Source organism: Podarcis liolepis, assembly GCF_965112155.1.
Source record: "Podarcis liolepis genome assembly, chromosome: 18".
Classification (NCBI taxonomy): Eukaryota; Metazoa; Chordata; class Lepidosauria; order Squamata; family Lacertidae; genus Podarcis; species Podarcis liolepis.
The window spans coordinates 5,450,060-5,478,036 of NC_139572.1; the positions used below are offsets into that span (position 1 = coordinate 5,450,060).

Genomic DNA, 27,977 nt, shown 5'->3' on the forward strand with positions numbered 1-27,977 from the left:
ACACACACACATAAGAGAATCTCGTTCTAAAATTTAAAAAGCCGGAATTAAAAAACCAGCAACAACCAAACAACCAAGGAGAGCGCGGTGTCGCAGCTAGGACCAGCGCAGCTTTTACTCTACCAATTCCAAGCAAAGCTTCTGAAGCGAAGGAGGACAGGTCCGCCAAGGGCGAGCGCTCGGCTGAAGCCCAAGAGGAGGAGCGTGGCTGGTGGCGGCAGCAGAAGCGGCGGCGGCAGCAGCAGCAACAACAGCGTGTTCCTAGAGCGTGGCTGATCCCTAAGGCAGTGCTTCAGGTGAATCGAGAGGATAAGGCGGCGGCCAAGGTCCACGAGTCCATTTCCTGGTACCGAAGAGACGGGGATTCTGGTTTCAAAAAAAAGCGTCCCACTTCAGAAGCCAAGGGTCACGTAGCCACGGCCTCCAGGTAGCTCTGCAGCTTGCGGACGGTCGTTTCGTCCAAGGAGAACAAGTCAAAGTCGAAGGTTGTGTTGGTGACATTGAAATGTCCAGTTTCCTCAATGAGATTTACAATCTGGGCCGGGGAGGAAAAGGATCGGAGTGAGACACAAATATTCTCCCCCCCCCCCTTATTAAATTTTCTGTTTTACATTTTAGAATAGTCATTTAAACCACCTTAAAATATCAATGACTTCCCTTCTTCTCTTCCCACGGTTCATTTCACATAACATAAATCCCTGCATATTTTACATAAACTAAACCATTCGGTATTCCATTAGTACATCCATCAAAACTTATCTACGCAGTTGAACTTATCTTAATGCTGCCAGCGTTTTCAAATGTGCACAATTTCCCTCCATATATTCAATAAATGTTTTCCAATCTTCTTTAAACGTATGTTCTTCTTGTTCTCTTATTCTATATGTTAGGTCTGTGAGACACCAATATTCTGTGCCAACGCAACGCAGCAGAGAGTTTGTTCTCTGCCCTCGCTCTCTCTCTCTCACTGCCTGCCCCACTGCGGAAATTCAGACAGGGACCAATCGTTCACACTTTGTGCGCCATTTTAAAAAGCCATGTGCAGTGCTCCCCCCCCCCCGCTTCCTTGGTCTGACCCTCTTGTCTCCATGAAAGGCTGGTTCGTGGCATAGGACACAAACTACCTTGGCTGTATTGCAGCAGAACAACAAGGCAATAGCAAATTGGGAGACATCAAAGACTGGTACCTGATGCAGGCCTGGAGATTCTTATCTAAGTCTTGCTGGCAGAACACTTTTCCTGGCTAGAGATGTATTTATCCCCATTAGACATTACTTGTGGGCAAGGCTAATAGTACAGTGGTACCTCGGGTTAAGTACTTAATTCGTTCCGGAGGTCCATACTTAACCTGAAACTGTTCTTAACCTGAAGCACCACTTTAGCTAATGGGGCCTTCCTGCTGCCGCCGCGCCGCCAGAGCACGAATTCATCCTGAAGCAAAGTTCTTAACCCGAGGTACTATTTCTGGGTTAGCGGAGTCTGTAACCTGAACCGTCTGTAACCCGAGGTACCACTGTAATTCAAGCGGGATTGCTGATTTGAAAGGTGTGAAGACAGCCATGGCAAGGCAAAGGAAGACCCCACCATCTGCCTGGGGGCAGGAACAAGAAGACTCACAAAAAGTCTTCGCAGGACTTCGGGGGGGGGGGGGGAATCACAGAATCACTTCATTAGAAATCTCTCTGTCCTTCGCCTCCATGTAGTTATTGGGGGGGGGGTGCATTTCAGTACAGTGGTGCCTCGCAAGATGAAAAGAATCCGTTCTGTGATTCTCTTCGTCTAGCGGTTTTTTCGTCTTGCGAAGCAAGCCCATTGACGGATTAGCGGATTAGCGCTATTAGCGGCTTTTAGCGGCTTATCTGCTGGTCGGATCAGCTGATAAGTGGCTTAGCGGCTTAGAAAAAGGGGGGGGGGAGGGAAAAAACCAGCAGGAACTCGCAAGACATTGTCGTCTTGCGAAGCAAGCCCATAGGAAATTCGTTTTGCGAAGCACCTCCAAAACGGAAAACTCGTCTAGCGAGTTTTCCGTCTTGCGAGGCATTCGTCTTGCGGGGCACCACTGTATTTAGCTTTCAAACTGCTAGCCTATCCAACTTTTGAGACCCATATGTGCTCCCAGGACAGCTTCTGCTGAATTTGCAAGGCCACAAAACTACTAATTATAATAATAACTACAGGTTACTGTTGGATATATGCATAAGGTGCCTGAAGAAGCTAATCTGAAAACAGCAAAAGCAGCACCACTCATTGCACTGTGGCAAAAGAGACCGTTTAACATTCCACTCTGGCTTCAACTTGCATCCCACACCAAAAAAGCCACCTAACATGTCCTTACCTGCTGAAGCACATTTCGTTCCCGTAAAGCCATCAGCCTCCGATGAAGTTCCACCAACTCATCAGTGTAGGCCTTGGGAGAGGGAAGAAGGAACATTAGCAAGGAGAACTCTGAATCTTGAGGTGTTCAACAAAAAGCTGATTAATGCTCACTCCCCCCCTCCTATAGCCTAAAGGGCAAATACGCTGCTGCCAGTTCGGGTGGACAGTGGGGAAGGATTTTGTCCTCCTTTGCAAAAAAATGGACTCAGTGGGTTGGGTGGGTGGGTTAGGAGTGATGCCCAGTGAATTAGAACTCCTGTATTACACATGAGCACATTGTGTACAAAGGGTTGGGGGTTGGAGGGGAAACGGAAACGCAAAAACCAGCTGAAAAGAAAATGGGAAGGCAAGTCTTGTATGCATGCAAGCAGTGCAGGTATAAGCTCTGGCATCCATTAAAGGAGGTATGGGGGGACCTTTGGGGCTTCAGATGCTGCAGAACTACAGCTCCCACTGGTCCCAGCAAACATGGCCAATGACCAGGGATGATGGGAGTTGTTCAGCAATGTCTGGAGGCCACCTCATGAGAAGAGAACTCCCTGGAAAAGACCCTGATGCTGGGAAAGATGGAGGGCACAAGGAGAAGGGGAGGACAGAGGACGAGATGGTGGGACAGTGTTCTCGAAGCTACAAACATGAGTCTGACTGAACTGCGGGAGGCAGTGGAAGACAGAAGTGCCTGGCGTGCTCTGGTCCAGGGGGTCACGAAGAGTCGGACACGACTAAACGACTCAACAACAACAAATGTCTGGAGGGCCGCAACTGTATTAAAGCGTCTCTGGTAGCAGAGCCCGTGTTGCTGCTAGGGCTGAACAACAGGGCTATTTGAAGCTTTGCTCCAGCAACAACAGCAGCAACAACAAAAGCAGCAGCAACGCACCTACTCTGTATGAAGTTTCCTTATAAAAAGACCAGATCCTCTCCTTTCGTTTCAAAGGAGAAAAATAAAAAGGAACCTGATTTCCCGTACCCACCATCTAGATCAGGCACGTCCAACAGGTAGATCTAGATTGTGATCTACTGGTGGTAGATCACTGACTCGCAAAGAAGCTCAACAACTTTGACCTGAACCCCCCAAAGTGGGGTAGATCACTGCCAGTTTTAAACTCTCTGATCACAGTCTCTTGGGAGTTGGCCACACCTGATGACAGAAAGGCAATAAATGGGCCCCCTCCGAAATCAAGTAAAAAAGAATCAGTATATCCCCTTCCTGCTGCCCAGGGAGAAGCTTGGGTGTGGGAGGAGAAAGAATTGGTAGCTCTCAAATCTAGCAGGGCTAGGAAAGGCAGTCAGGGAGCTGCTGCCTGCCAGAGGAGACAATATTGGGTATGAACTATTGGCCTAGCTCTGCAGAAGACAGCTTTGCACATTTCAATAGAGGTGGTTTGAGCCTTGTTAGGGCTGGCTTGGTTTGTCCTGAGCGGCAAAGGGCTCCCTCTGCCAACAGATGGCTTCTCCTTCTTTCCCTCCCTCCCTCCCACAATTTAAATGCCCCTCTCCATGGAGGTACCTTGTCATAGGTCCCTTTCTTCAGAATCTTTTCTGGCTTGCTGCAGGACTCTGGACTCTTCCTCCCAGTTACCTGAAAGCAGTTAAAGAAGGGGAACGCGCTCACAAGCCAGCTCAGAGGGGACAAAAGGCAACCGCTGCAGCAGAGCCACGATAAGCTGCAAAGGCTGTGCTCCTTCAAACTGGAAACCAGGCACAAAAACAGGTTCTCTCCCCTTCTTATAACAAACGAGGAGTCAATTCTGCCCCCCACCCCCATGAGGAATTTCCCCACCACCAGCCAGAGCTCCCCAAACGAGATCGATTCAGCGTGGGAGTAGGGGCAAGGAGCAGGAAACAAGGTCCTCATTCAAATCTCTACTCAGATATGATCTCAACAGATGCCCTCATGCCAACCAGCAGCCTTCTTGAACCCAGTATCCTCCATGGATTTCAATCCCAAGAGCTGCATCCAGAACGGCCGCTGGGCAGGGATGATGGGAGTTGCAGTCGAGTAATTCCTGGAGGACACCAGTTTGGAGAAGGCGGCAAAATGGGGATAGTGGTTTCTCCTACAGGGCTCTGTACTCTGTCTCTGCCGAGAGGGGAAGTCATCAGTTGTTTGGGTGTCCTGCGCCCCTATTTACAAACCCTGCCACCAAAACATAGCACTGACCTATGTGACCAAGCCTTTGGCTTGTGGGTGGCTGCAAGGAAGGTATTTGGAACATCCTCTGCCTGCCTTAAAACTAACAGCAGCTTATGCCTGAACCCGAACTGCGGTTAGTTAAACGATTTGTTGAAACAAGCTCGCAACGCACCCTGATTTCTGTTCCTGCCTTGTTTCAACACCCTTACACAGGCATAGGCAAACTCGACCCTCCAGATGTTTTGGGACTACAACTCCCACCATCCCTAGTTAACAGGATCAGTGGTCAGGGATGATGACAAACTGGAATGTGACAAACTGGAACGTGTCCAGAGGAGGGCAACCAAAATGGTCCAAGGCCTGGAAACGATGCCTTATGAGGAACGGCTAAGGGAGCTGGGCATGTTTAGCCTGGAGAAGAGGAGGTTAAGGGGCGATATGATAGCCATGTTCAAATATATAAAAGGATGTCACATAGAGGAGGGAGAAAGGTTGTTTTCTGCTGCTCCAGAGAAGCGGACACGGAGCTATGGATCCAAACTACAAGAAAGAAGATTCCACCTAAACATTAGGAAGAACTTCCTGACCGTAAGAGCTGTTTGACAGTGGAATTTGCTGCCAAGGAGTGTGGTGGAGTCTCCTACTTTGGAGGTCTTTAAGCAGAGGCTTGACAACCATATGTCAGGAGTGCTCTGATGGTGTTTCCTGCTTGGCAGGGGGTTGGACTCGATGGCCCTTGTGGTCTCTTCCAACTCTATGATTCTATGATGGGAATTGTAGTCCCAAAACATCTGGAGGGCTGAGTTTGCCTATGCCTACCCTCACAGGTGTTCTTAGTCCCCTCGACAGGACAGGACCAAACAGCTCCAATTCCTTCCCTGCTTCCTCCGATAAATGAACTTCTTCCAATCTTCCCTTGCTATTACTATCTGTAGCCTTTCTCCCTTCGGTCCTTTCTCCTTCTGTTTCCTCTGCTCAATTTTCTCCACTGCTTACGAAACAAAAACAGCCACTCCTACAACTGTGTTCCCCGCCCCTGCACCCCAGCCTTGCGCTCCTTTAGTATACCTGGGCCAAATTCCAGACAGCTGGGGTGAGTAGGAAGCCAAACTGCCGTTGCTGCACAATTACCTTATTGTTAGAAGGGGGTAATTTCTGGTTGGGCGGAGGCTCCCGACTTGGAAGGCAGGAGTCCTCACTGTTGTCACTGTCGCTATCGCTGTGGCTGAGCCTGAAGAGGTAATAATAATAATAATAATAATAATAATAATAATAATAATACAGTGGTGCCCCGCAATACGAATGCCTCGCAAGATGGAAAACTCGCTAGACGAAAGAGTTTTCCGTTTTGGAGGTGCTTCGCAACACGAATCTCCTATGGGCTTGCTTCGCAAGACGACAATGTCTTGCGAGTTCCTGCTGGTTTTTTCCCCTTTCCCCCCCTTTTTCTAAGCCGCTAAGCCGCTTATCAGCTGATCCGATCAGCAGATAAGCCGCTAAAAGCAGCTAGAAGCCGCTAATAGCGCTAATCCGCTAATCCTTCAATGGGCTTGCTTCGCAAGACGAAAAAACCCGCTAGACGAAGAGAATCACAGAACGGATTCTTTTCGTCTTGCGAGGCACCACTGTACAACAATGCCCATCTGACTGGGTTGGCAGCTCCCAACAAAATATTAAAAACACAATAACACAACAAACATAAAAAACTTCCCAATTTTCGCTAACTTAACAGGTGTTATATACCATCTATACATCATTTTCACCACATTTTCTTTTAGGGCATTGCATGCAGTAAATTTTAAACCTTCTTTCCATAATTTTACCCAATCGCTCAGGTGTATATTATACCCAAAATCTTTGGCCCAGTGAATCATAGCAGACTTAACCTCCTCGTCTTTCCAATGCCATTCAAGCAAGTCAAACATAGTTCTTAATTTCCTTGACATCTAATGGGAGGCTGTTCCGCAGGGCGGGCGCCACCACCGAGAAGGCCCTGTGTCTGGTTCCCTGTAACCTCACTTCTCGCAGGGAGGGAACCGCCAGAAGACCCTCGGAGCTGGACCTCAGTGTCTGGAGTGGACGATGGGAGAAGCCTTCCAGGACAGGTACGGGGGAACCTTTGCCCCTCCAGATGTTGCTGAGATGTAATTTTAATCCTCATCCGTAGCCACTGGCAGCGCTTGCTGGGGCTGCTGGGAGCTGTAGTTCAGTATCACCTGGAGGGCTACAGGTTTCCCACACTTGTCCTGGAAGGCTGCAAGGTTCAGCAGGAAGCTCCGCTCCCACGTTCTGGACAGGTCCCTCTCTGCCTCCAGTAGCTCAGTGGCTGCAGCCAATGCTTTGTAAGCAAGCAGCTTGAGGATGAATGCCCAGAATGCAGCACCAGTCAGTGCAGAGCTGAGGTTAGTCATTGTGGCAGCCTCCGGAAGCTACTGGACAAAAGTTGCCATCACCTCTGACCACTGGGCCATGCTGGCTGTGGCTGATGGGAGCTGGAAGGGGCTGACGTCGTCTGGAGGGCACCACGTTGGCTAATGCCGGGTGCACACAATCCGGAGCTTGATGGGGTGACGGCAAAAGGCTGCCTCCTCTGCTGCTTCTCTTCCATCCCCTCCACAGGCAGCAAAGGGTTGCATTCACTGCCGGTTCTACTCAGAGCACTCCCAGATATTAATGGGCCCAATTTCATCATATTCGTTCATTTCTGAGTAGAACTAGAACTGGCTAAAACTCGACATGCCCCATGACCCACTCTTATGAAAACCCTGAACAATCTGTTCAGGTCAAATAAGTCACGAAAGCTTGACCCCCATGTCTTTTGTTTGCTTTAGGCAATAGCTACACAAAAGACAGCCAATTGCATCCGACTGTTGTGCTGGAAAGGCAGAAAAGAAGGGCAGTGAACTCTGGCTTCTGCCACCGGCTAAGCGAACCAAACTGCCAGGGGCTGCTCCCCCTGCTTGCCTGGAAGGCCACCCTAGCCCCAACCACCAACCAGAAAAGAAGAAGGCTGCAGGGAAGAGACTCCCCTGACTCCCTCCTTGCCAGAGAGAGTAATGTGTGCCAACAGGGGCTGCAGGAGGGAGGGGGAAAGGCCACCCTGACCCCATTCATCAGCCAAATGTACAAGAGCTAACTGCTGTTCAAACAAAATCACTGGAAGGTCAGGTGGCCCCAACAGTTCTGGCCTTGATTAAACTCCCTTCTCTACCTGTCCCCCCGCCTTTCATTCTTTTTTTTAAATAAATATTTTTTATTAGATTTTCCATTAAAAAAAATTTTTTTTACAAAATTATACATCCATTTTTAACTTAAACCCTTTTTTCCAGAACTTCCCTCAGCTTGTCTGATAATTTTCCATTTATTTTTTATCCTCGTCTCACATTTCCCAATATTATATTGCACTCAAATACTCTTAAACACAATATTTCTAACAGTAATTTCACAGAGCTTCTTGAAAGCCGACGAACGTTATTTGCTCATCACAGAAATTTTTGATATACTCTGATATACTCTGTAAATTTCTTCCAGTCCTCGGAGAATCTCTGGTCACGTTGGTTCCTAATTCTCCCCGTCAATCTGCCCATTTCTGCGTATTCCATCAGTTTCATCCTCCATTCTTCTTTTGTGGGCATCTCTCAGTTTCTCAGTTTCCATTTCCATTTCCCCCGCCTTTCATTCTGTGTTTCTGTAAGCCGGAGTGAGCTGCTTTGGGAGACCATGATTGCCTTAAACACAGGCAAAAACAGCACATAAATAAACCCGGGCTGCTCTCACCTCGCATCCCTGCTGATGGGAGCTGCCTTGACCGCCGGCTCTTCCCCCGAAGAACTGTCATCGTCGTCAGACTCTTCTGACTGCAAGTCCTCGACCATGGAGCGTAGAGGCCCTGGGGTTCAGAAGCCAGGAAAGCCAGTTTAAAAATGGGCACAGGACAGGGAAACTAAGGTTCAACGCTAAGCGGAGTTGTGCTGGGCTGCTTACCAGGCACTGTCCATTTGGGCTCTTTTCAGTTCCCACTGTGCCACAGGGTGGCACAGTTTGAGGGCTCCCCAAGCCAAACACAGCCTAACCGAAGACAGGAAGAGTGGCCCACCACAAGGCCTGTTTAGTTTGTTGTTCTACCTGTCTAGAACAGTAAACAGGGTGGCTGTTGAGCCACAGAACACAATGCAGAACACACATACAGCATGGAGGGCCACAGGTGGTTTGGGTCTGCCCCACAGGCAAGCAGACGTTTTGCGACTCTCCCAAGTCCCCCTCCCATCTCTCCGGTTTGACAGCAAAATCACGGTGTTACCATCAGGCATTTCGGAACAAAAAGAAACGGGTTTAGAAACCTTCTACTGTGGAACCTCGGTTGTTGAACGTAATCCGTTCCGGAAGATCCTTCAGCTTCTGAAACATTCAGGCGCAATGGACGGTAGGCAATTTCAATGGAGAAAATGGAGAAACGCGCTTCGGAAGCCATTTGACTTCCAAGGCGCGTTCGAAAATGGAAGCAATTACTTCCGGGTTTTCGGGGTTCGGGAACTGAAAAGTCTGGCTTCCGAGACGCTCGAAAACCGAGGTTCCACTGTAACAACAAGTTCCCTGCCTCCAAAATACTTGTCCACAGAGTTTTAAACACCATTGGGAAGCCTGTAATAAATAAACCTTGTTTACATCTGTGGAGGCACTTTTACGTGTGGACAGTTGCTCTGTTTGTTGCACCTGCAATGGTGGTGGTAGTTAAGTGTGATACAAGGAGCCGAGTATAGCAGGAGTGGGGAATCTTTAGCTCTCCAGACACTCAACTACAACCCCCGCAAGTCCTAGCAAGAATGGACAATGGCCAGAGATGACTGGTGGGAGCTGTAGTTTAGAGACATAAAGGTAAAGGACCCCTGACCATTAGGTCCAGTCGTGGCCGACTCTGGGGTTGCGGCGCTCATCTCGCTTTATTGGCCGAGGGAGCCGGTGTACAGGTCATATGGCCAGCAGGACTAAGCCACTTCTGGCGAACCAGAGCAGCGCAAGGAAACACCGTTTACCTTCCCGCTGGAGCGGTACCTATTTATCTACTTGGACGTGCTTTCGAACTGCTAGGTGGGCAGGAGGAGTGACTGAGCAACGGGAGCTCACCCCGTCGCGGGGATTCGAACCGCCGACCTTCTGATCGGCAAGCCCTAGGGTCTGTGGTTTAACCCACAGCGCCACCCACGTCCCAGTTTAGAGTCATGTGGAGAGCCAAAGGTCTCCCACCCAAGCAGTAGAAGCTTGGAAGACTGTCTTCAGGATTCCAGGAAGAGAGAAGGTTGCAAACATTTGACTATTTGAAGCTGTCCGCTCCAAGACTGGTGATCACATGGCTCTACCTTCTCCCTTGGGTGCCCCCACCTGCACGCCAGTTAACCCATCCGTCAGCTTGTGTCCTGAATTCATTTTTAAGGGGGTGGGAGAGAGAAGAAGAGGCAAGAGGCAAGCACATATGTCAGAGAGGTGATTTGACATAGCAGTGGAGAGATGGCGCTGTGATTCAGGAAGTCCTCATTTCAAATCTTGCATCTGCCACAGACTGGTGGCAAAGGCAGACTTAGGCAAGACCTTTTCTCTCGGACTCAAACCCCACCCGTCAAACCATCCGGGGATCACACTGACCTACCTTGTTGTAGGGATTACAACAAGATAATGTAAAACACTTTAGAGAAGCACCTGACAAATACTAAGTATTATTGTTTAGTACCAAAAAATGGCAGAATTAATACTAACGATTTGTTTTTATCAGTCAGGACTATCACCTTGACAGCCTCAAAGGCTAGAAGCTTATCACTTATCACCACTGCTGCTTCTGATGTAGACCCACATTTGCTTCCGTTTGTTGATAACCCCCCCACCCAGAAGAGCAGCCATGTTATGGCTCCCACCAGGGGTGGGGTGAACACGCAACTATCTGCTTCCCAAGTAACCTGAGATGAACAATTTGAGGACCTCGACACCTGCAACATCTGGCCAAAGCAGAATATTCTCTCCCCCCCCCCCGCCGTATTACTGCACCTAATTGTGGTGAAATTGTGCCAGGTGGAAAGGATATAGGTGAAGCGAGTCAAGCACACCTCCTGCCCTGGCAATCTTTTGCTAGCCTAACATGGCCTTTTTTGCGAAGGGAGGTGGAAAAAGCAGCAACTTTTCTAAAGATTCCCTCAGGCGAGCAGTTATTTTTGCAACTCTTCGATGACCGGCCATGCTGACTGAAACACCAGGAGCCTAAAGGGTTGGAGGAGGCTGGTCTCTGCTGGCAGACACAGCAGCTGTCTGGGGTTTTCGGGGAACTGGTGAGGCTGCCGCGTTTATGTCTAGCCAAGTGGCTCGACTTTCTACAGCAGTGGTATTTTAAAAAAGGAAGCTACTTCACTGAAGGCACAGGAAAACCTTGACAAGGGCTGATGTAAGTCAAGACATAGTAGTGGAGATCAAGGGAAGTAATAGTGCCACTGTATTCTGCTCTGGTCAGACCTCACCTGGAGTACTGTGTCCAGTTCTGGGCACCACAGTTCAAGAAGGACACTGACAAACTGGAACGTGTCCAGAGGAGGGCAACCAAAATGGTCAAAGGCCTGGAAACGATGCCTTATGAGGAACGGCTAAGGGAGCTGGGCATGTTTAGCCTGGAGAAGAGGAGGTTAAGGGGTGATATGATAGCCATGTTCAAATATATAAAAGGATGTCACCTAGAGGAGGGAGAAAGGTTGTTTTCTGCTGCTCCAGAGAAGCGGACACGGAGCAATGGATCCAAAGTACAAGAAAGAAGATTCCACCTAAACCTTAGGAAGAACTTCCTGACAGTAAGAGCTGTTTGACAGTGGAATTTGCTGCCAAGGAGTGTGGTGGAGTCTCCTCCTTTGGAGGTCTTTAAGCGGAGGCTTGACAACCATATGTCAGGGGTGCTCTGATGGTGTTTCCTGCTTGGCAGGGGGTTGGACTCGATGGCCCTTGTGGTCTCTTCCAACTCTAGGATTCTATGATTCTATGCTTCTATTCTAAGAGATTGACCTGGAAAACTGGAAGCACTCAGCTTAGTCCCCCTTAGGTGGCCAAGGGCAAGGGACTCTCTCTCAGCCTCAGTTGGTGCTGAACTACCTCACAGGGTCGTGCTAAAAGATGGCTGGTGTAGGTGGATTTAGTTCAGCACCAGTTGAGGCTGAGAGAGTATGACTTGCCCTGGACCACCTGTTGTTGTTTGGTCGTGTCCAACTCTTCGCGACCCCCTGGACCAGAGCACACCACGCACTTCTGTCTTCCACTGCCTCCCGCAGTTTGGTCAAACTCATGCTGGTAGCTTCGAGAACAATGTCCCACCATCTCATCCTCTGTCGTCCCCTTCTCCTTGCGCCCTCCATCTTTCCCAACATCAGGGTCTTTTCCAGGGAGTCTTCTCTTATCATGAGGTGGCCAAAATATTGGAGCCTCAGCTTCAGGATCTGTCCTTCCCGTGAGCACTCAGGGCTGATTTCCTTCCGAATGGAGAGGTTTGATCTTCTTGCAGTCCATGGAACTCTCAAGAGTCTCCTCCAGCACCAGAAGTCAAAAGCATAAATTCTTCGGCGATCAGCCTTCTTTATGGTCCACTGGACCACCTAAGGGGGCCTAAACTGGACGCTTCCAATTTTCCAGTCACTTGACTTACATCAGCCCTTGTCAAGCTTTTCTGTGCCTTTAGCTAAGTGCTTTCAAACATTCAGGAAGCACGATGTTGAGTGCCGGGTTTTATGAACCGGTGGCTATTATTGGGCCAGTATGACAAGCAAAAACCTCACACTTGGGGGGGAGGCATCGTAGGCTTAATTGACACCAAGACTCACGTGAGATTTCCAAACAGCAACGCACCTTGGCTGTGGTTCTGAGATGGCTCGAAATCAGAGTCGGAGCTGGAGTCGGAGCTGGAGCTGGAGTTGGAAGGGCTGGATGGGGCGGACTTCAGTCGGCACAGAGAAAGGAAGAAGGAAGAGAGAGAATTAATTTCAACCCTTTGGTCCGTATAGCAGAATGGCAGAGAGAGAGATGGCAGCCCCAGCCCAATTTCTTTTATTTCCTATGGAAGGTTCTTCAGTTTTGTCCTTTAGTAACCAAGAGGATTACATCACAGACTTGGAAGTCTGGTCAAGCTTCTTCTCAGGACTTAAGAAAGATAGGGATAAGCTGGATCCTCATGTTGTTGGGGGGGGGCACAGCTGTAATAGGCGCTGTGAGTTAAACCACAGGGCCTAGGACCTGCCGATCAGAAGGTCGGTGGTTCGAATCCCCGTGACGGGGTGAGCTCCTGTCGCTCGGTCCCTGCTCCTGCCAACCTAGCAGTTCAAAAGCATGTCAAAGTGCAAGTAGATAAAGGGAGAACAGAGTGGTACAGCGGTACCTGGGGTTACATACGCTTCAGGTTACAGACTCCGCTAACCCAGAAATATTACCTCGGGTTAAGAACTTTGCTTCAGGATGAGAACAGAAATCATGCTCCGGCGGCGTGGCAGCAGCAGGAGGCCCCATTAGCTAAAGTGATGCTTCATGTTAAGAACAGTTTCAGGTTAAGAACGGACCTCCAGAATGAATTAAGAACGTAACCAGAGGTACCACTGTAATTTAAATCTAATCCACCCTGAGCCTGAGGGTGGTGTGTGGGTGGCTTGACTGGAGTCAAGGTTTCCCAGGGTGGAACGCCAGACCTTCTTCCTTGACCCAGTTCTGGAACATGTGGTAAGAATGATGGAGAGTACGGGGTGGCACTATGGACCACTACTAACAATCACAATTTATTACCCAGCCTTCACCCTGAGGTCCCAGGGCAGGTTACAAGCTAAAGTGACCAGGGTCTAGCCCAAGGGTCGGCAACCTAAGGCCCATGGGCCAAAAGTGGCCCACGGGGGTCGTTTAACCAGCCCACGAGCCACCCCCCAACTGAGCTGCCCGCTCGGCAAGTCCCCGCCCGCTGCGCTAAACCGGTGCAGTGCGCCACAGGGGCTCGCTTCTACAGTCCTGGAAATCGCGTCTGCACAGACTAGGACGCCAGAAATCGTGGTCCACCGAGGGCTCTCCGCTGGAGTGAACCGGCCCAGGGGAGGCAAACCTTGCCGACCTCTGGTCTAGTCAGTGCTTGGGTTGCCTGGGACAACCAATGCAGTGGCTGCAATTAAGTTTTTAATGTCCTAAGTTTCATTGCATTTTTAATATTTGTCGAGCGGCTGGGGCAAGCAGTCAGATGGTCTGCACAGGAATAATAAAAATATTTATTTATTTATGCATGTCCCGAGCATGTTGGAGAAAAGAGTGGCTTAACCATTTTTGTTTTTAAATACGGTTAAAGAAAAAGATTTGAAAAACCATTCAGCTCCCCAGGAGCCCTCTCAGGCTGGAATCTTAGAGGGGGGAAACTGGCCATTTCTTAAGTATTTTAGGATGGTAGTGAGGGAAACCAGCATTGTACCTCACCTCTAGGGTTTCCCTGCATTCTGAAAAGCCTTTACGAATCCTAAGAATAAATATCAGCAGGACCTAGAGGGCAGAGAAGGAAGGTGCAGGACTGAAACTCAACAAGAGCTCCAGGTCCAAACAGGTCCGTCTTTAGCATGGATTGTATTTACCATGTTTTTCGCTCTATAAGACGCACCAGACCACAAGACGCACCTGGTTTTTGGAGGAGGAAAACAAGAAAACAAATATTCTGAATCTCAGAAGCCAGAACAGCAAGAGGGATCACTACGCAGTGAAAGCAGCAATCCCTCTTACTGTTCTGGCTTCTGGGATAGCTGCGCAGCCTCCATAAGACGCACACACATTTCCCCTGACTTTTTAGGAGGGAAAAAGTGACTCTTATAAAGCAAAAAATACAGCAATTGCCTACACTCAGTAGACACCATACAGTGCAGCCCTGCCTGGCCTTGCAGGGAAGAGAACAGGCCCCTCACCTCTGACTTCAGGGAAGCTTCATCCTCGGAATTGGAGTCCTCTGCCACCGCCACCTCCATGGGTTTTTTGATCGCCTTCGTTTCCGTCTCCGTTTTCATCTTCTCCACTTTGGCGCTCGGCTTCTCCTTGGCTGGCTTCTTCTCGGCGTAAGACGAAGTCCGAGGGGACGTTGCCGGGACGGTCTTGGCTCCTTTGGAGCTGCTCTTCTTCGGCTTCTTAGCGCTGGGTTTTGGAGACTCCACCGTAGAGGGCCTTTTGCTGGAAGGCTTCATGTCCGGCGGTGGAGGACCACCCTTTGGCGACGTGTTCTCCAACTTGGGCTCCTTGAGAGCCAGCTTGGGCTCCTTGAAAGCAGCTTTCGGGAGGGTCTTCTCCTCTTTGGGCACCTTGTTCTCAGTGGGTTTCCTGGAGGAGTCCTTCACAGGTTTACCCGGCTCCCTTTCAAGGTCTCTGGAGGAGTTTTTGCTCTCCGAGTCTTTCCTGGGCCTCTCGCGATGCTCTCGGGTGACCTTGTGTGGCTTGGAAGCTTTGCTGCCATCTTTGTTGGCCTCCTAAGCACCGGTGGAGAAATGAAAAGACCAGCAAAGTTTAATTATCCCGTCCTGTAAGAAAGCACTGGGTTCTGCGGAGAAAATGGAATCTTCCTCCAAAGGGAAAGCCACCATGCAGGAAGCATTCAGATAATCAGCTACCGTATTGTTCGCTCTATAAGACGCACCTGACCATAAGACGCACCTAGTTTTAGAGGAAAACAAGAAAAAAAATATTCTGAATCTGTGCAGCGCTTCTCCAGCAAAGCGGAAGGAGAAACGGAAGGGGCTCCATTTCTCCTCCCGCTTCGCTGAAGGGGCGCTGTGCAGCTTTCCCTCTCTGCGCAGCGCCTCTCCAGTGAAGCGAAGCGTTCCTCCTGTTGCCCTGAAGAGGCTTCGCGCGGCTGTCCCAGAAGTCAGAACAGCAAGAGGGATCGCTGCTTTCGCTGCGCAGCTCTCCCTCTTGCTGTTCTGGCTTCTGGGATAGCTGCGCAGCCTGCAATTCGCTCCATAAGACGCACACACATTTCCCCTTACTTTTTAGGAGGGGAAAAGTGCGTCTTATAAAGCGGAAAATACGGTAAGTCGTATCTCACTGTGGCCGTGTTCTTTCAAATTCAGAAGAAAGCAAAATGGTAAACAGACAGAAACTAGCAGAAAATAAAACAATGGAACAAAGGAATAAAGGAATAAAAGGGGCTGCAACACCCATTCATCCAGGAAGGCCCCTCCTTCCTCCATAGATTTACACTGGTCCAAAACAGTACTTGCACCCCACATTTTCCTAGTTGGGCAACTCACAAGTTCCAGCAGGATCCCCCTTTTCACTACACGTTCTCAGAAATCATCTCTGCGGCTTCACTGGACCACAGACCAAGAAATGTGCGTCAAAGGTGCTGTAGCCTTGATTGTATAGGACGTTAACGAAGCAAGCTTAAGTCTCACAGGCAAGGCAGAGTTTTCCAATCCCTGACTTGTGCTCTGCTTGCTTCAGGACAGCCTCAAACAGTTATTCAAGAATAATTAATACAGGTCAGTTACCCGCCCCTTGTGTATTTGCAAGCCTGGAGAAGAGGAGGTTAACGGGTGATATGATAGCCATGTTCAAATATATAAAAGGATGTCACATAAAGGAGGGAGAAAGGTTGTTTTCTGCTGCTCCAGAGAAGCGGACACGGAGCAATGGATCCAAACTACAAGAAAGAAGATTCCACCTAAACATTAGGAAGAACTTCCTGACAGTAAGAGCTGTTTGACAGTGGAATTTGCTGCCAAGGAGTGTGGTGGAGTCTCCTACTTTGGAGGTCTTTAAGCAGAGGCTTGACAACCATGTCAGGAGTGCTCTGATGGTGTTTCCTGCTTGGCAGGGGATTGGACTCGATGGCCCTTGTGGTCTCTTCCAACTCTATGATTCTATGATTCTAAAGCAGACTCTTCACATTCTTTCCAATTTATACTAATGCAAAGACTGAGGATTCTGCAATAACGATTGCAAGTGCAGGATTACCTAGGCTCTCTGGCCTAGGGTATCTTTCCCCTACTTCTGTTCTCTGCTACAGATGCAACGTATCAAATAATTAGAAGTCTTAGGTCCAACCAGCTACTACTGCATCCCTGACAGATGACTGCCCAGTCTTTACTTCAACGCCTCCAGTGATGGGAGAGCCCACTACCTCCTAAAGAAGCCTGGCCCACTCTTGAATGGCCTTGACTAGTGGAGGTTTGCTTAGTTTACCTGAGACCCAATTCTCTGTGATTTCCAGCCATTAGTTCAACTCAACCATAATACAATACTGAAGCCAAAGGGAATACCGTATTTTTCGCTCTGTAAGACACACCAGACCACAAGGCGCACCTAGTTTTTGGAGGAGGAAAACAAGGGGGGGGGGATTCTGAATCTCAGAAGCCAGAACAGCAAGAGGGATCGCTGTGCAGCGAAAGCAGCAATCCCTCTTGCTGTTCTGGCTTCTGGGATAGCTGCGCAGCCTGTATTCGCTCCATAAGACGCACACACATTTCCCCTTACTTTTTAGGAGGGAAAAAGTGAGTCTTATAGAGCAAAAAATACAGTATATATAGTGTGCACATAATTCTATGCCTCTTCGGAGGGCTTTAGTGTCTCTGCAGAATGGGAACGACGAAAGATTCTAGACCTCATCATTTTGGAAGGACATTCCCACACTCTTCCCAAGCGACTCACCTTTGACCCATGGGGCGGTTTGGTCTTTTTCGGATCAGAGAAGGCAGAGAGCGGTATTGTGGGTAACATGGGGTAGTCAGGACTTGGCCTGGACACTGTTTCGGCACCTTCTGGCATGACCACCACCTAAGGAGAGACAACTTGGATATTAATGCTGTTCCACACCTTTGTGCCAGCAAATTCCAGAAATCCCCTATCCGGTCATTTTCTTTTTTTAAAAAAATAATATTTTTATTAAGTACAACTTAGAAAACATACATATTCAGAACAAAATAAAATACAAAATAAAAAGAAAATACATCTAACCAAGGAAAAAGAATTAGAGAATATTTTGTCTCTTATCATATTTACAGTTATTTATACCTCTATAAAATGCTATTCACAATAAAGCAGTGAAATGAAAGATAAGATATCAGAAAAAAGAACAAAGAAAGAATAAAGAAGTAAAAGGAAAAAGATCGTAAGTGAAAATTTTTAAAAGTAGATAAGTACTCACAATACATAGCCGTTTCCCATCTATATTTATATTCAATTGTATAATTTCATCTTGTCCTTACCTACCTTAAATAGTTTTTTTTAAAAAAAGACTTCCACCGTTTACCTCACACGTTTTTAATAATCCGTTCGTCAGAATCTCTGTTCTTCGTATTTTCCAGTCATTTTATCATATTATCCAGTCATTTTCTCTGCACCACACAACAAACCTCTATCACCCGTCACCCTGTTTCCCAGCCTAGAAATGAAGAGCGTAACAGCACTTCGCAAAACCCATTCGGCTATGAGCTTTTGGCTAGAGCGATCCAAAGAACAGCAAACAGTCATTACACTGAGCGTGCAAAGACCAGGGTGCATCTGTCTTGGCTACTCACCCCACCAGCCCTGATTAGTTTCCGGCGGAATTCCTTGGTGGGGTTGTTGAAGGTCAGCTTCTCACAGCGCAGGTGGTTGACGGGCGGATTCCCCTCCAGGTTCAAGAAGAGATCGTAGGTGAAGCAAACTTTCTTCGGTTCCTCCTGAAAGCAAAGGAGGAAAAGCCTCATGAAGGGGTTTTAACAACTATATATACACCAACGCAGGGAGATGCCTTATATTGAGTCAGGCTTTTGGCACTTCTAGCTCAGGGTTGCCTATACAGACATTCAGCAATGTCTAGGCAACACGATGACCATGTACATACGCAACAGACCACATCTTTATAGAATCCCTTCAAACCATAACAAGTACAAAATAATCGTTAGTCTCTAAGTCTCTGAAAATCTTTAAATGAAGTGAGGTACCAAACTTTGTGGGACGCAGGTGGCGCTGTGGGTTAAACCACAGAGCCTAGGCCTTGCCGATCAGAAGGTTGGCAGTTCGAATCCCTGCGACGGGGTGAGCTCCCATTGTTCGGTCCCAGCTCCTGCCAACCTAGCAGTTCAAAAGCACAAAGTGCAAGTAGATAAATAGGTACCGCTCCGGCGGGAAGGTAAACGGTGTTTCCATGTGCTGCTCTGGTTCGCCAGAAGCGGCTTAGTCCTGCTGGCCACATGACCCGGAAGCTGTCTGCGAACAAGCGCCGGCTCCCTCGGCCAATAAAGCGAGATGAGCGCCGCAACCCCAGAGTCGGCCACGACTGGACCTAATGGTCAGGGGTCCCTTTACCTTTTACCAAACTTTGTACGATGAAAGACAAGCTGTGAAGCTTTGTGTATTCAGCAAATATGATGTCCAACACTGAACAGTGATTCTGGATACTGACTACTGTTTCGTAGAATTCTTTGTCACCGTGGTGGGAAGATATAGAATTGCTTCATAAACCCATCTTATTTTGAATGAATGTATGTAAATGAAAATATCAAATGCTGTGGAACAGTGCTCGTGTAATAATGTAGTGCTTACTGTTGGACATCATATTTGCTGAACACGCAAAGCTTCACAGCTTGTCTTTCACCGTGCAAAGTCTGGTGCCTCACTTCATGTAAAGATTTTCAGAGACTTTGAGACTAAAGATTATTTTGTACTTGTTATGGTTTGAAGGAATTCTATAAAGATTGTCTATTGTGTATGTACATGGTCATCGTGTTGCCTAGACATTGCTGACGTTCTCTTTGCAACAAAGGGGTTGGTTTGGTTACTTATTGCTATACCGACATTCAGACTTGGCTCTCTTTTCGTCCCGGTCCCTGCGATGGCTTAGAACAATCCTGAAACACACTAGGAAGATAGGCAACAAACGCAGAACAAAACACAGCAGACATAGAGGGCAACCCAGCTGAAACTTCAAACACAGTAAGGCTTGTATGGGAACAGCCTACCCCGGGCCCAAAAGCTTTTGGCTGCGTAGGTCAAAATGTGCACTCTGAAGTGTACCTTCCAGGCACAGTGGTGGGCAGGGCGGATCCTGGAGGACTGGCAAGAACACAGCTCCATTCTGCAGGTTCCAGTTTGCAGCCTGACTGCAGTACTCTGAGCCGAAAGGTTTCCCAGATGGGTAATAGGGGCAGCCCTCACAGCAATCGGGCCTGGACTTTTATCTCATCATGGATAACGGTGCAAAGATCAGGTACCAACCAAAGTCAGAGGAAGGTTACATATTCTAGGGTGCTGGTTTGGGGCCAACACAATCTATTCACTGTTCTACCTGCTTTTAAAACAGGCACCCCCAAACTCAGCCCTCCAGATGTTTTGGGACTACAATTCCCATCATCCCTGACCACTGGTCCTGTTAGCTAGGGATGATGGGAGTTGTAGTCCCAAAACATCTGGAAGGCTGAGTCTGGGGATGCCTGTTTTAAAATCTGAATACCAAAGCAGGGATCCCAACTTTTTTGAGCCCAGGACACATTTGGAATTCTAATAATCTGTTGCGGGCACCGCAGAATATCTATTTAGCAAAAGAAAAACTGGCAATGCTCAGAACCAGCCCCCACAAAGTCAAAATACCAACACTTATGTTACATGGAACATTGCTTCAGTGGCTCTATGCTGCAAAGTGATCGACACATTTGCTTAACAAACGAAACAAACAGAAAAAACCGAACACTCCCATCAACAAAAACTAATTTAATTTTTTTAAAAAAAAGAATTTGGGAGGGACAGGGGGTCTTGGGAGGTGTCTGAAGCTGCTGTCACGCCCGCGAGCAGCGCACTGGAGACCTCCCCACAAAGAGATGCAGAGATGTGAAAGACAAGGAGAAAAGAGGCAGATCAGGGAGGTCATTTGCTTATCTGGAGATCCCATGATAGATCAACGCATGAAAATGTGCATGAAATGCACAGACCGCCTCATTGCTTCAAAACGAGCAGGTTAAATGATAACTGGACCTGGATAAAAACTTGGGTTGGGCCAGTGCGGTTCAGCTACATTGCTGTAGGGGCTGGCCAGCCCGCTGAGCTTGCCCCGTGTTTTAAGGGAACGCAAGAAGGGAGCCCGGGGGCGGCAAGGAGGAGAGATTGAAAGGATACCTTGTTTTTGAAGTGGACTTCAATGGGCATAATGAAGCCAGCATAGCCAGACTCCTCCACCTTATAAGGAGGTTCTTTGCAAACTGGGAAGAAAAGCAGAAATTAAGTATTAAAACTTCAGGGCTGTTGGATCGCAGAAGAAACATACAGGTTGGCTAGCTTCTATGCTATGTAGCCTTAGGCAAGCTTCTCTTTCTTTGCCAATCTGAGCATCTCCACACCTACCTAGAGAATGGGGATAGCAATACAGATAGCAATTACAGGTCTGTTGCAAGGATTACAAGATCATGTTTGTGATACACTATTGAAAACAATAACCTATTACAGGAACTGCCTTAGACCTTGGTATCTTGTTGGACCTCTGGTTCACCTAGTTCAGTACTGTCTACACGGGCCAGCAGCAGCTCTCCAGGGTTTCAGACAGGGGTCTCTCACAGTCCAATATGGAGATGATGATAACGCATCAAGCATAGCAGCGTCCTTGTGTTAGGCTAGGGGCCAGCAAACTTTTTCAGGAGGGGGTCGGTCCACTGTCCCTCAGACCTTGTGGGGGGGCTGGACTATATTTTGAAAAAATAAATGAACGAATTCCTATGGCCCACAAATAACCCAGAGATGCATTTTCAATAAAAGCACACATTCTGTCCTTGTAAAAATATGCTGATTCCTGGACCGTCCGTGGGCTGGATTTAGAAGGTGATTGGGCCGGATCCAGCCCCCGGGCCTTAGTTTGCCTACCCACGTGTTAGGCCAACAATTGTTCTCTCTCGAGGAGCAGGACTGCAGGTGAGAAAGGAGCCATTCGCTTCTGGCCTGCAGGTACTTCTAGCTCGCCGAGAGTTCAGGCATTTGTCAAATTCTGTGGGCTGCTAAATCTAGCTAAATCCTACTCGGAGCACAGTCACTGAAATGAATGGACCCAAACAGGCCATGTACATCCTTTCAATAGACTTACTCTGAGTACGACCAGCGCTGGATCCGACCCTGCATATGTGGATGGGTGGTGCAGGAATTCTCAAGCAAGCCACGCACCCCAAAGCACTCCCATGAACAGCCGGCAACAAGCCCCGTGCTGACTGGGGAAGGTCTACAGGGGGTTTCTACTGATGAAGAGCAGGGTACCCTTCACTGTTCTGTGGCTGAGGATTCCCCAAACACAAGAGGCATTTTGGTTGTGTTCAAGCAGACACAAGGAGAAGCCCCTGGCAGATTCCATTCAACATGGAGGTTTTCAGGGACTGAGCATATCTTGGTGTTAGCAGCGGGGGATTGGGGGGGATGAGGGCAGGGCTTGCATGTGTACTCTGTCCCCAATGGGAGCGCTTGTGTGCTTTGAAGTAGGGCAGAACACACCTACAGAGAAAGCTACCGTATTTTTCGCTCTGTAAGACGCACTTTTCCCCTCCTAAAAAGTAAGGGGAAACGTGTGTGCGTCTTATGGAGCGAATGCAGGCTGCGCAGCTATCCCAGAAGCCAGAACAGCAAGAGGGATCGCTGCTTTCGCTGCGCAGCGATCCCTCTTGCTGTTCTGGCTTCTGAGATTCAGAATATTTCTTTTTCTTGTTTTCCTCCTCCAAAAACTAGGTGCGTCTTATAGAGCGAAAAATATGGCACACACACATGAACTCACCACGTTTCGGTTTAGGGAAGCTCTGATGCAACCGGAAGACCACCCTCTCCACAAAGTGCTGGATTTCGAATTGTTCTGGGCCACGCACAAACACCATCCAGTCGTGGGTGAACCCCTCGGTGGTGGGCTTCTTCCGTAGCTGGGCGCGGTGCCCCAGCTCCAACTTCACCTGGACCGTGCACTAGGGAGGCAAAAGGGAGTTACGGAATGAGGAAGGAGTCAGGCAACATCTAGGAATGTCAAAGTCGGCGCAGCAGCGACAAGAAGAAATGCGGTACCCCTGATACGGTATGCCTCATGGTGAAAGGTTGAATGCTGCCTCGGAGCACAGGACTATGGATGGAAGTTACAGGAGAACAGAGTTCTGCTGAACAGTGGGAGCTTCTTGATGGAAGAGTTTGACAACAGGACCATTGGCCTTAATGGAGGTCTTCCAGTGGAAGCTGCACCTTTGGGGGATGCAAGAGGCCGGGCTTGGTCATGTCTGCAAAACCTTTGACCCTCTGTATGTTGCCACTTCTGTCATCCCTGACTATTGGTTAAGGCGGCTGGGGCTGACAGACGTTATAGTTTAGCAACATCCTGAGGACCAAGGCTGTCCTACGCCTGAATTAGATGGTCTGAAAGTCACCCACCAATTCTATGATTGAATGCAGATATGGATAAGGTGCATATCCAAAGGTGGTGAATGTTTGGAACTAGATAGCATCTCCTCTCTCCCCAAAAAGAACGCATCCCTTGAGCTCCCACTGCAAGTACAGTGGTGCCTCGCAAGACGAAAAGAATCCGTTCTGTGATTCTCTTCGTCTAGCGGTTTTTTCGTCTTGCGAAGCAAGCCCATTGACGGATTAGCGCTATTAGCGGCTTATCAGCTTATCGGATCAGCTGATAAGCGGCTTAGCGGCTTAGAAAAAGGGGGCAAAGGAAAAAAAAACAGCAGGAGCTCGCAAGACATTTCCGTCTTGCAAAGCAAGCCCATAGGAAATTCGTTTTGCGAAGCACCTCCAAAACGGAAAACTCTTTCGTCTAGCGAGTTTTCCGTCTTGCGAGGCATTCGTCTTGCGGGGCACCACTGTAGTCAAAAGAGCAGCATTGGACAGGGGCACATGCTGAACATGCACATAGCCGTCAACTTTCAGATTTGAAAATAAGGGATCGGCAGCTTCGAAAATAAGGGATCAGCAGCCTCACCTGTCCCGGGGACAGTCTACACGATATCTAACAATCCGGGATAGCAGCGGGAAGCAGCGCTGGAATAAGGGAATTTCCCACAAAAAAAGGGAAGGCTGGTAGCTATGGACATGCACCTGAAACACGCGCATCTTGCAGTGCACAGATACTTTGGGGGCATTACGGTGGACACACATGATGGCAAAACATATTTATTTTACTTTCAGAAGACTTCCTCTCTCCTGTTACTGGCTTCATAGTGCAGACCTCTCACTCAACATCCTATTGTGCTTGAGTGTTGTCCTGCTTCCGTATCAGTCATGCTGAGCACCCTTAACCGAAACAGAAGCACCCAGCAAGGTCTGTGGCAGAGCAGGGAAGTGAACCTGGGTCACTTCCTAGTAAGGAAATCCCCAAAAATATGTAAGAAGGGCGGGCAAAGGTTGGTCTTCCCTTTAATTGTACTGTTGAAATACAGTCCCTGAGAATGAAAGGGCTAATATTTGTGCAGGTGTCAACAAATCTGGGCTCCCCTTGGTAACCTGCTCTTGTCAAAATGCTCCCCTTAAAGGGGATAAGAGTCTTCTGACATGATATGAGTTCAAGGGCGAGCCCAGGTGTGTGTGTGTGAGCCCCTTGCCTTCCTCCACAGCCGAGGATAGGAATGGGAACTAACCCCCAAGGCAGCTAAGCTTCATATATTCAGCAGGAGCTTTCTCACGGCTCTCCCAAGCATCTTCCATGTTCAACACAACACCAGGGACAGTCCTTGCATTACTTCCATCTTCCATGCTTCTGAAGTGGGCCTGGCATCACAGAGAGTCCTCATGTTTCTCCAGGAACACAAGAAAGGCAGAGACTCTCCTTTCGTGCTTGTGCCAGAACAAAAAATGTATTTACCAGTGGATCCTTGTACAGTGGTGCCTCGCAAGGCGAAAAGAATCCGTTCTGTGATTCTCTTCGTCTAGCGGTTTTTTCGTCTTGCGAAGCAAGCCCATTGACGGATTAGCGCTATTAGCGGCTTATCTGCTGATCGGATCAGCTGATAAGCGGCTTAGGAAAAGGGGGGGAGGGGAAAAAACCCGCAGGAACTCGCAAGGCATTGTCGTCTTGCGAAGCAAGCCCATAGGAAATTCGTTTTGCGAAGCACCCCCAAAACGAAAAACTCTTTCGTCTAGCGAGTTTTCCGTCTTGCGAGGCATTCGTCTTGCGGGGCACCACTGTATATATGCAGTGATGCATCCAGAACATCAGTGTGCATTTTAGAGAGGTCACATAAATATGAACATTATTTGAAGAGTGCAAACGGGGAGGTCCTGGTTGCCTTTACGGCAGTGGTTTCCAAACCTTTACTCGCCATGGACCACTTGAAAACTGCTGGGGGTCTTGGCAAATCACTTAATGTTTTTCTTTCCTACTGTAGCAATTACAATGTGCTGCATGATTTTTAATCGTATTTCTAATTGTTTCTTTTATTTCTTTTTCTTTTATGGTATTACGAGTTGAATTCTACAAAATACAAACGGTAGTGCAATAGAATACAATATAAGCAATAAAACTGCAGCTAAAATCAATATGATTTATTGCAGAAATGCCACAGACCACATGAATGAAATCTGTGGGCCGCAGACCAGAGTTTGAGAACCGCTCTAGGTGACGCAGACATGGTTATTGTTTGGTAACTGCAATTTCCACAAGTAACTTGCATGTGTGGATGGGCTATTGCAGATAAAACATTGCAAGGAGAATTCCTCGCATCCCCTCAAAACACAGGGCTTTGTAGTGGAGTCTATTCACCTTTCAGCTACCAGTGATTCAGGACGCAAGAAATCAAGAATGAATTAGACCTCTATGTCTGGGAACTGCTGACACACACAGCCTTCGAGGAGATATGAAAAATGGGCCTCTGGTGTTAGACCTGTAATGACTACTTCACAGTTAAGATATCAAGTGGTGGAACAGCCATGTGGGAACCAGTTCATTGATAACCAAGAAGAGTAAGTCTGCCTCCTTATATTACATCCAATATGCAAACTGTATCAAATATACATTTATATAAACATCACGTACCCCTTGCTACATGCTACAAAATGTTTTAGATAAATTAGATACAGGCTTACATGAACACAGAAGTATTCACATGTCGCCAGTTGTATGTGCTTGTGTGTTTATATAATGTGTATTCAATATAATGCATATTTCAGCATGTGTGTGGAATGTGCTGCCCATGTAGCCTGCGTTTGCTGATTTGAAAATTTAAAGATATTCAAAAAACATAAAATATAAAGTGTGTATACAGACACACGTGCCCATTCTTGCTCAATATATACATATATGACACATACAGTAGTTGCTATCTAAATAACTGCATTTCAAATACACAAAGCTGTTATTATAGCCAGGTATATACTGATACACAGTAATGGTGATCCAGTATATAATCAGCTATATAGACAGGAGGTCAGCAAAGGCCTATCTGTGCAACATGGGCATGCAGGCCTAGTAGGAATGCTATGAGTAAAAGCTGTGAAGCTCCTTGTTTGAACACTGCCTTCTGCCATGAACTCAAAAAGAGGTAGGGTTAGGCCTGCCATGCCTTGGGCAACCGTGAGAAGTATGAAACCAATACTAGTTGGTCTACTGTACGAAGCTGCTGCAACAAGACAATACGTGCAAGCAAAACTCTCTTTCCTCATCCCATTTTTGGGGTGTACGTACAGATATACATGCTAGTGTATATACACACAGAGATATACTTACATGTACAGTGGACGCTCGGGTTGTGAACGTGATCCGTGCAGGAAGCACGTTCGCAACCTGCAGCGCCACGTCTGTGCACGCGCGGGTTGCGATTCGGTACTTCTGCGCATGCGCGAAGTGCGATTTAGCGCTTCGGCACTTACGCAAGCGCTGAAACCCAGAATTAACCCGTTCCGGTACTTCCGGGTTCGGTGCGGTGCGCAACCCGAAATCGCGCAACCCAAAGCGTCTGTACATGAAAGGGGAGGGGGCAGCTGTCCGCCCTCCTTCTCCAAGCATCCTCCACCCCCGCTGAGAAAGGGTCGGGCTCCAAGAACTCAAAACTCCCCCAAGTCTCTCTCACTTACCCTAATTTTGAGTCGCAAGCTCCTCCCCTTCTCAGGGAGACACATCCACTTCCAAGAGTGGAAACACCTCTTTTCCCAGCTAACAGAATGGAGGGGTGAGCAAAGAACAGAACAATGGAGCTCCACAAAACACAACTGTGCCTTTGGGCAGCAAAAAACAAACTCCACTCCCTCAGATATGGGCTGGGATGGAGGAGGAGCCACTCATCTCCCCCAAGCATTCCAGTCCTTACTCTTTTTTTGGGGGGGGGGTCCCAGCCTTTGGATGGAGCAAAGCCACACCCCCTTCCTGGATTGTGGCAGCTCCTCCTTCCATACTCTGGGCGGCTTCCATCAAAACACTAAAATACAATAACCTATTAAACATTAAAAACTTCCCTAAACAGGGCTGCCTTCAGATGTCTTCTAAAAGTTTGGTAGTTATTTTTCTCTTTTACATCTGGTGGGAGGGCGTTCCACAGGGAGGGCGCCACTACCAAGAAGGCCCTCTGCCTGGTTCCCTGTAACTTGGCTTCTCACAATGAGGGAACCGCCAGAAGGCCCTCGGCGCTGGACCTCAGAATGATGGGGGTGGAGACGCTCCTTCAGGTCTACTGGTCCGAGGCCGTTTAGGGCTTTAAAGGTCAGCACCAACACTTTGAATTGTGCTCGGAAACATCCTGAGAGTCAATATAGGTCTTTCAGGACTGGAGCTATATGGTCTCGGCGGCCGCCCCCAGTCCCCAGTCTAGCTGCCGCGTTCTGGATTAGTTGTAGTTTCCGGGTCACCTTCAGAGGTAGCCCCACGTAGAGCGCATTGCAGTAGTCCAAGCGGGAGATAACCAGAGCATGCACCGTTCTGGCGAGACAGTCCATACTAATTGTGCTTGGAAGCGTACAGAAATAATAATAATAATCCCTGCATCGCGAGAAGGGGGGTCAGACTAGATGACCCCGGTGGTCCCCTTCCCAACTCCACAAACCCAAGGGTGACAAGCCACGCCCCTTTGGCAGCCCACCCACGAGGCAGAGCCACGCCCCCTTCCGTGTGATGGGAGGGGCGTAGCGACGAGGGTGAAAAAGGCCAGCAGGTAAAAAAGGCCCCGCCCACCACGGGGAGGAGCCAGGGCTCTGCGGCACCGCCACGCCCCCTCTGGGCCGCCAAAGCCCCGCCCCTTTCCACCAGGCGGGGGGCGGGGCCTGCGAGGGCAGCCAATGCAGCCAAGCCACGCCCCCTTCTTGGGGAGCGGGAGGGCGGGGCGAGAGCGGCCCCTCCCCCCCTCGCCTCACCTGATTGTCCATGGCTGGGCCCGGCCTGCCCGCCCGCCTCTTTCTCTTCCCGTCCTGCTGGGCTTTCGGGCCTAGCCTGGCTTCCCCTCAGGGCTGCTGTTTCGGCTGCTGCTCCGCCTCCGCCTCAGGCCGCCGCCGCCGCCTCATGGTTCGGGGCCTGCTGCGCCTCTCCCGCCTC

At 48.7% G+C, this 27,977-nt stretch overlaps 1 protein-coding gene across 1 annotated transcript; it reads right to left on the minus strand.

Moving 5' to 3' along the window:
* Positions 1 to 19: 19 nt before the first annotated feature.
* On the minus strand, positions 20 to 27,967 carry MLLT1 (MLLT1 super elongation complex subunit). The gene is made up of 12 exons (XM_083483911.1): positions 27,800 to 27,967; positions 22,254 to 22,434; positions 20,624 to 20,706; positions 18,049 to 18,192; positions 17,180 to 17,305; positions 14,449 to 15,000; positions 12,380 to 12,467; positions 8,291 to 8,402; positions 5,645 to 5,744; positions 3,887 to 3,958; positions 2,336 to 2,407; positions 20 to 535 (listed from the first exon to the last, which is right to left on the minus strand). Exons 1-12 carry the CDS (start codon positions 27,809 to 27,811, stop codon positions 407 to 409), a joined length of 1,671 nt encoding a protein of 556 aa, XP_083340037.1. The 5' UTR covers positions 27,812 to 27,967; the 3' UTR covers positions 20 to 406.
* Between the last annotated feature and the right edge of the window lie 10 nt (positions 27,968 to 27,977).

Coding starts and splice junctions, on each gene's coding strand:
- MLLT1 (XM_083483911.1), bottom strand. Junction 20,707..22,253: donor CTTCCCTAAACCGAAACGTG/GTGAGTTCATGT, acceptor TTTTCTTCCCAG/TTTGCAAAGAACCTCCTTAT. Junction 5,745..8,290: donor CCCATCAGCAGGGATGCGAG/GTGAGAGCAGCC, acceptor TTACCTCTTCAG/GCTCAGCCACAGCGATAGCG.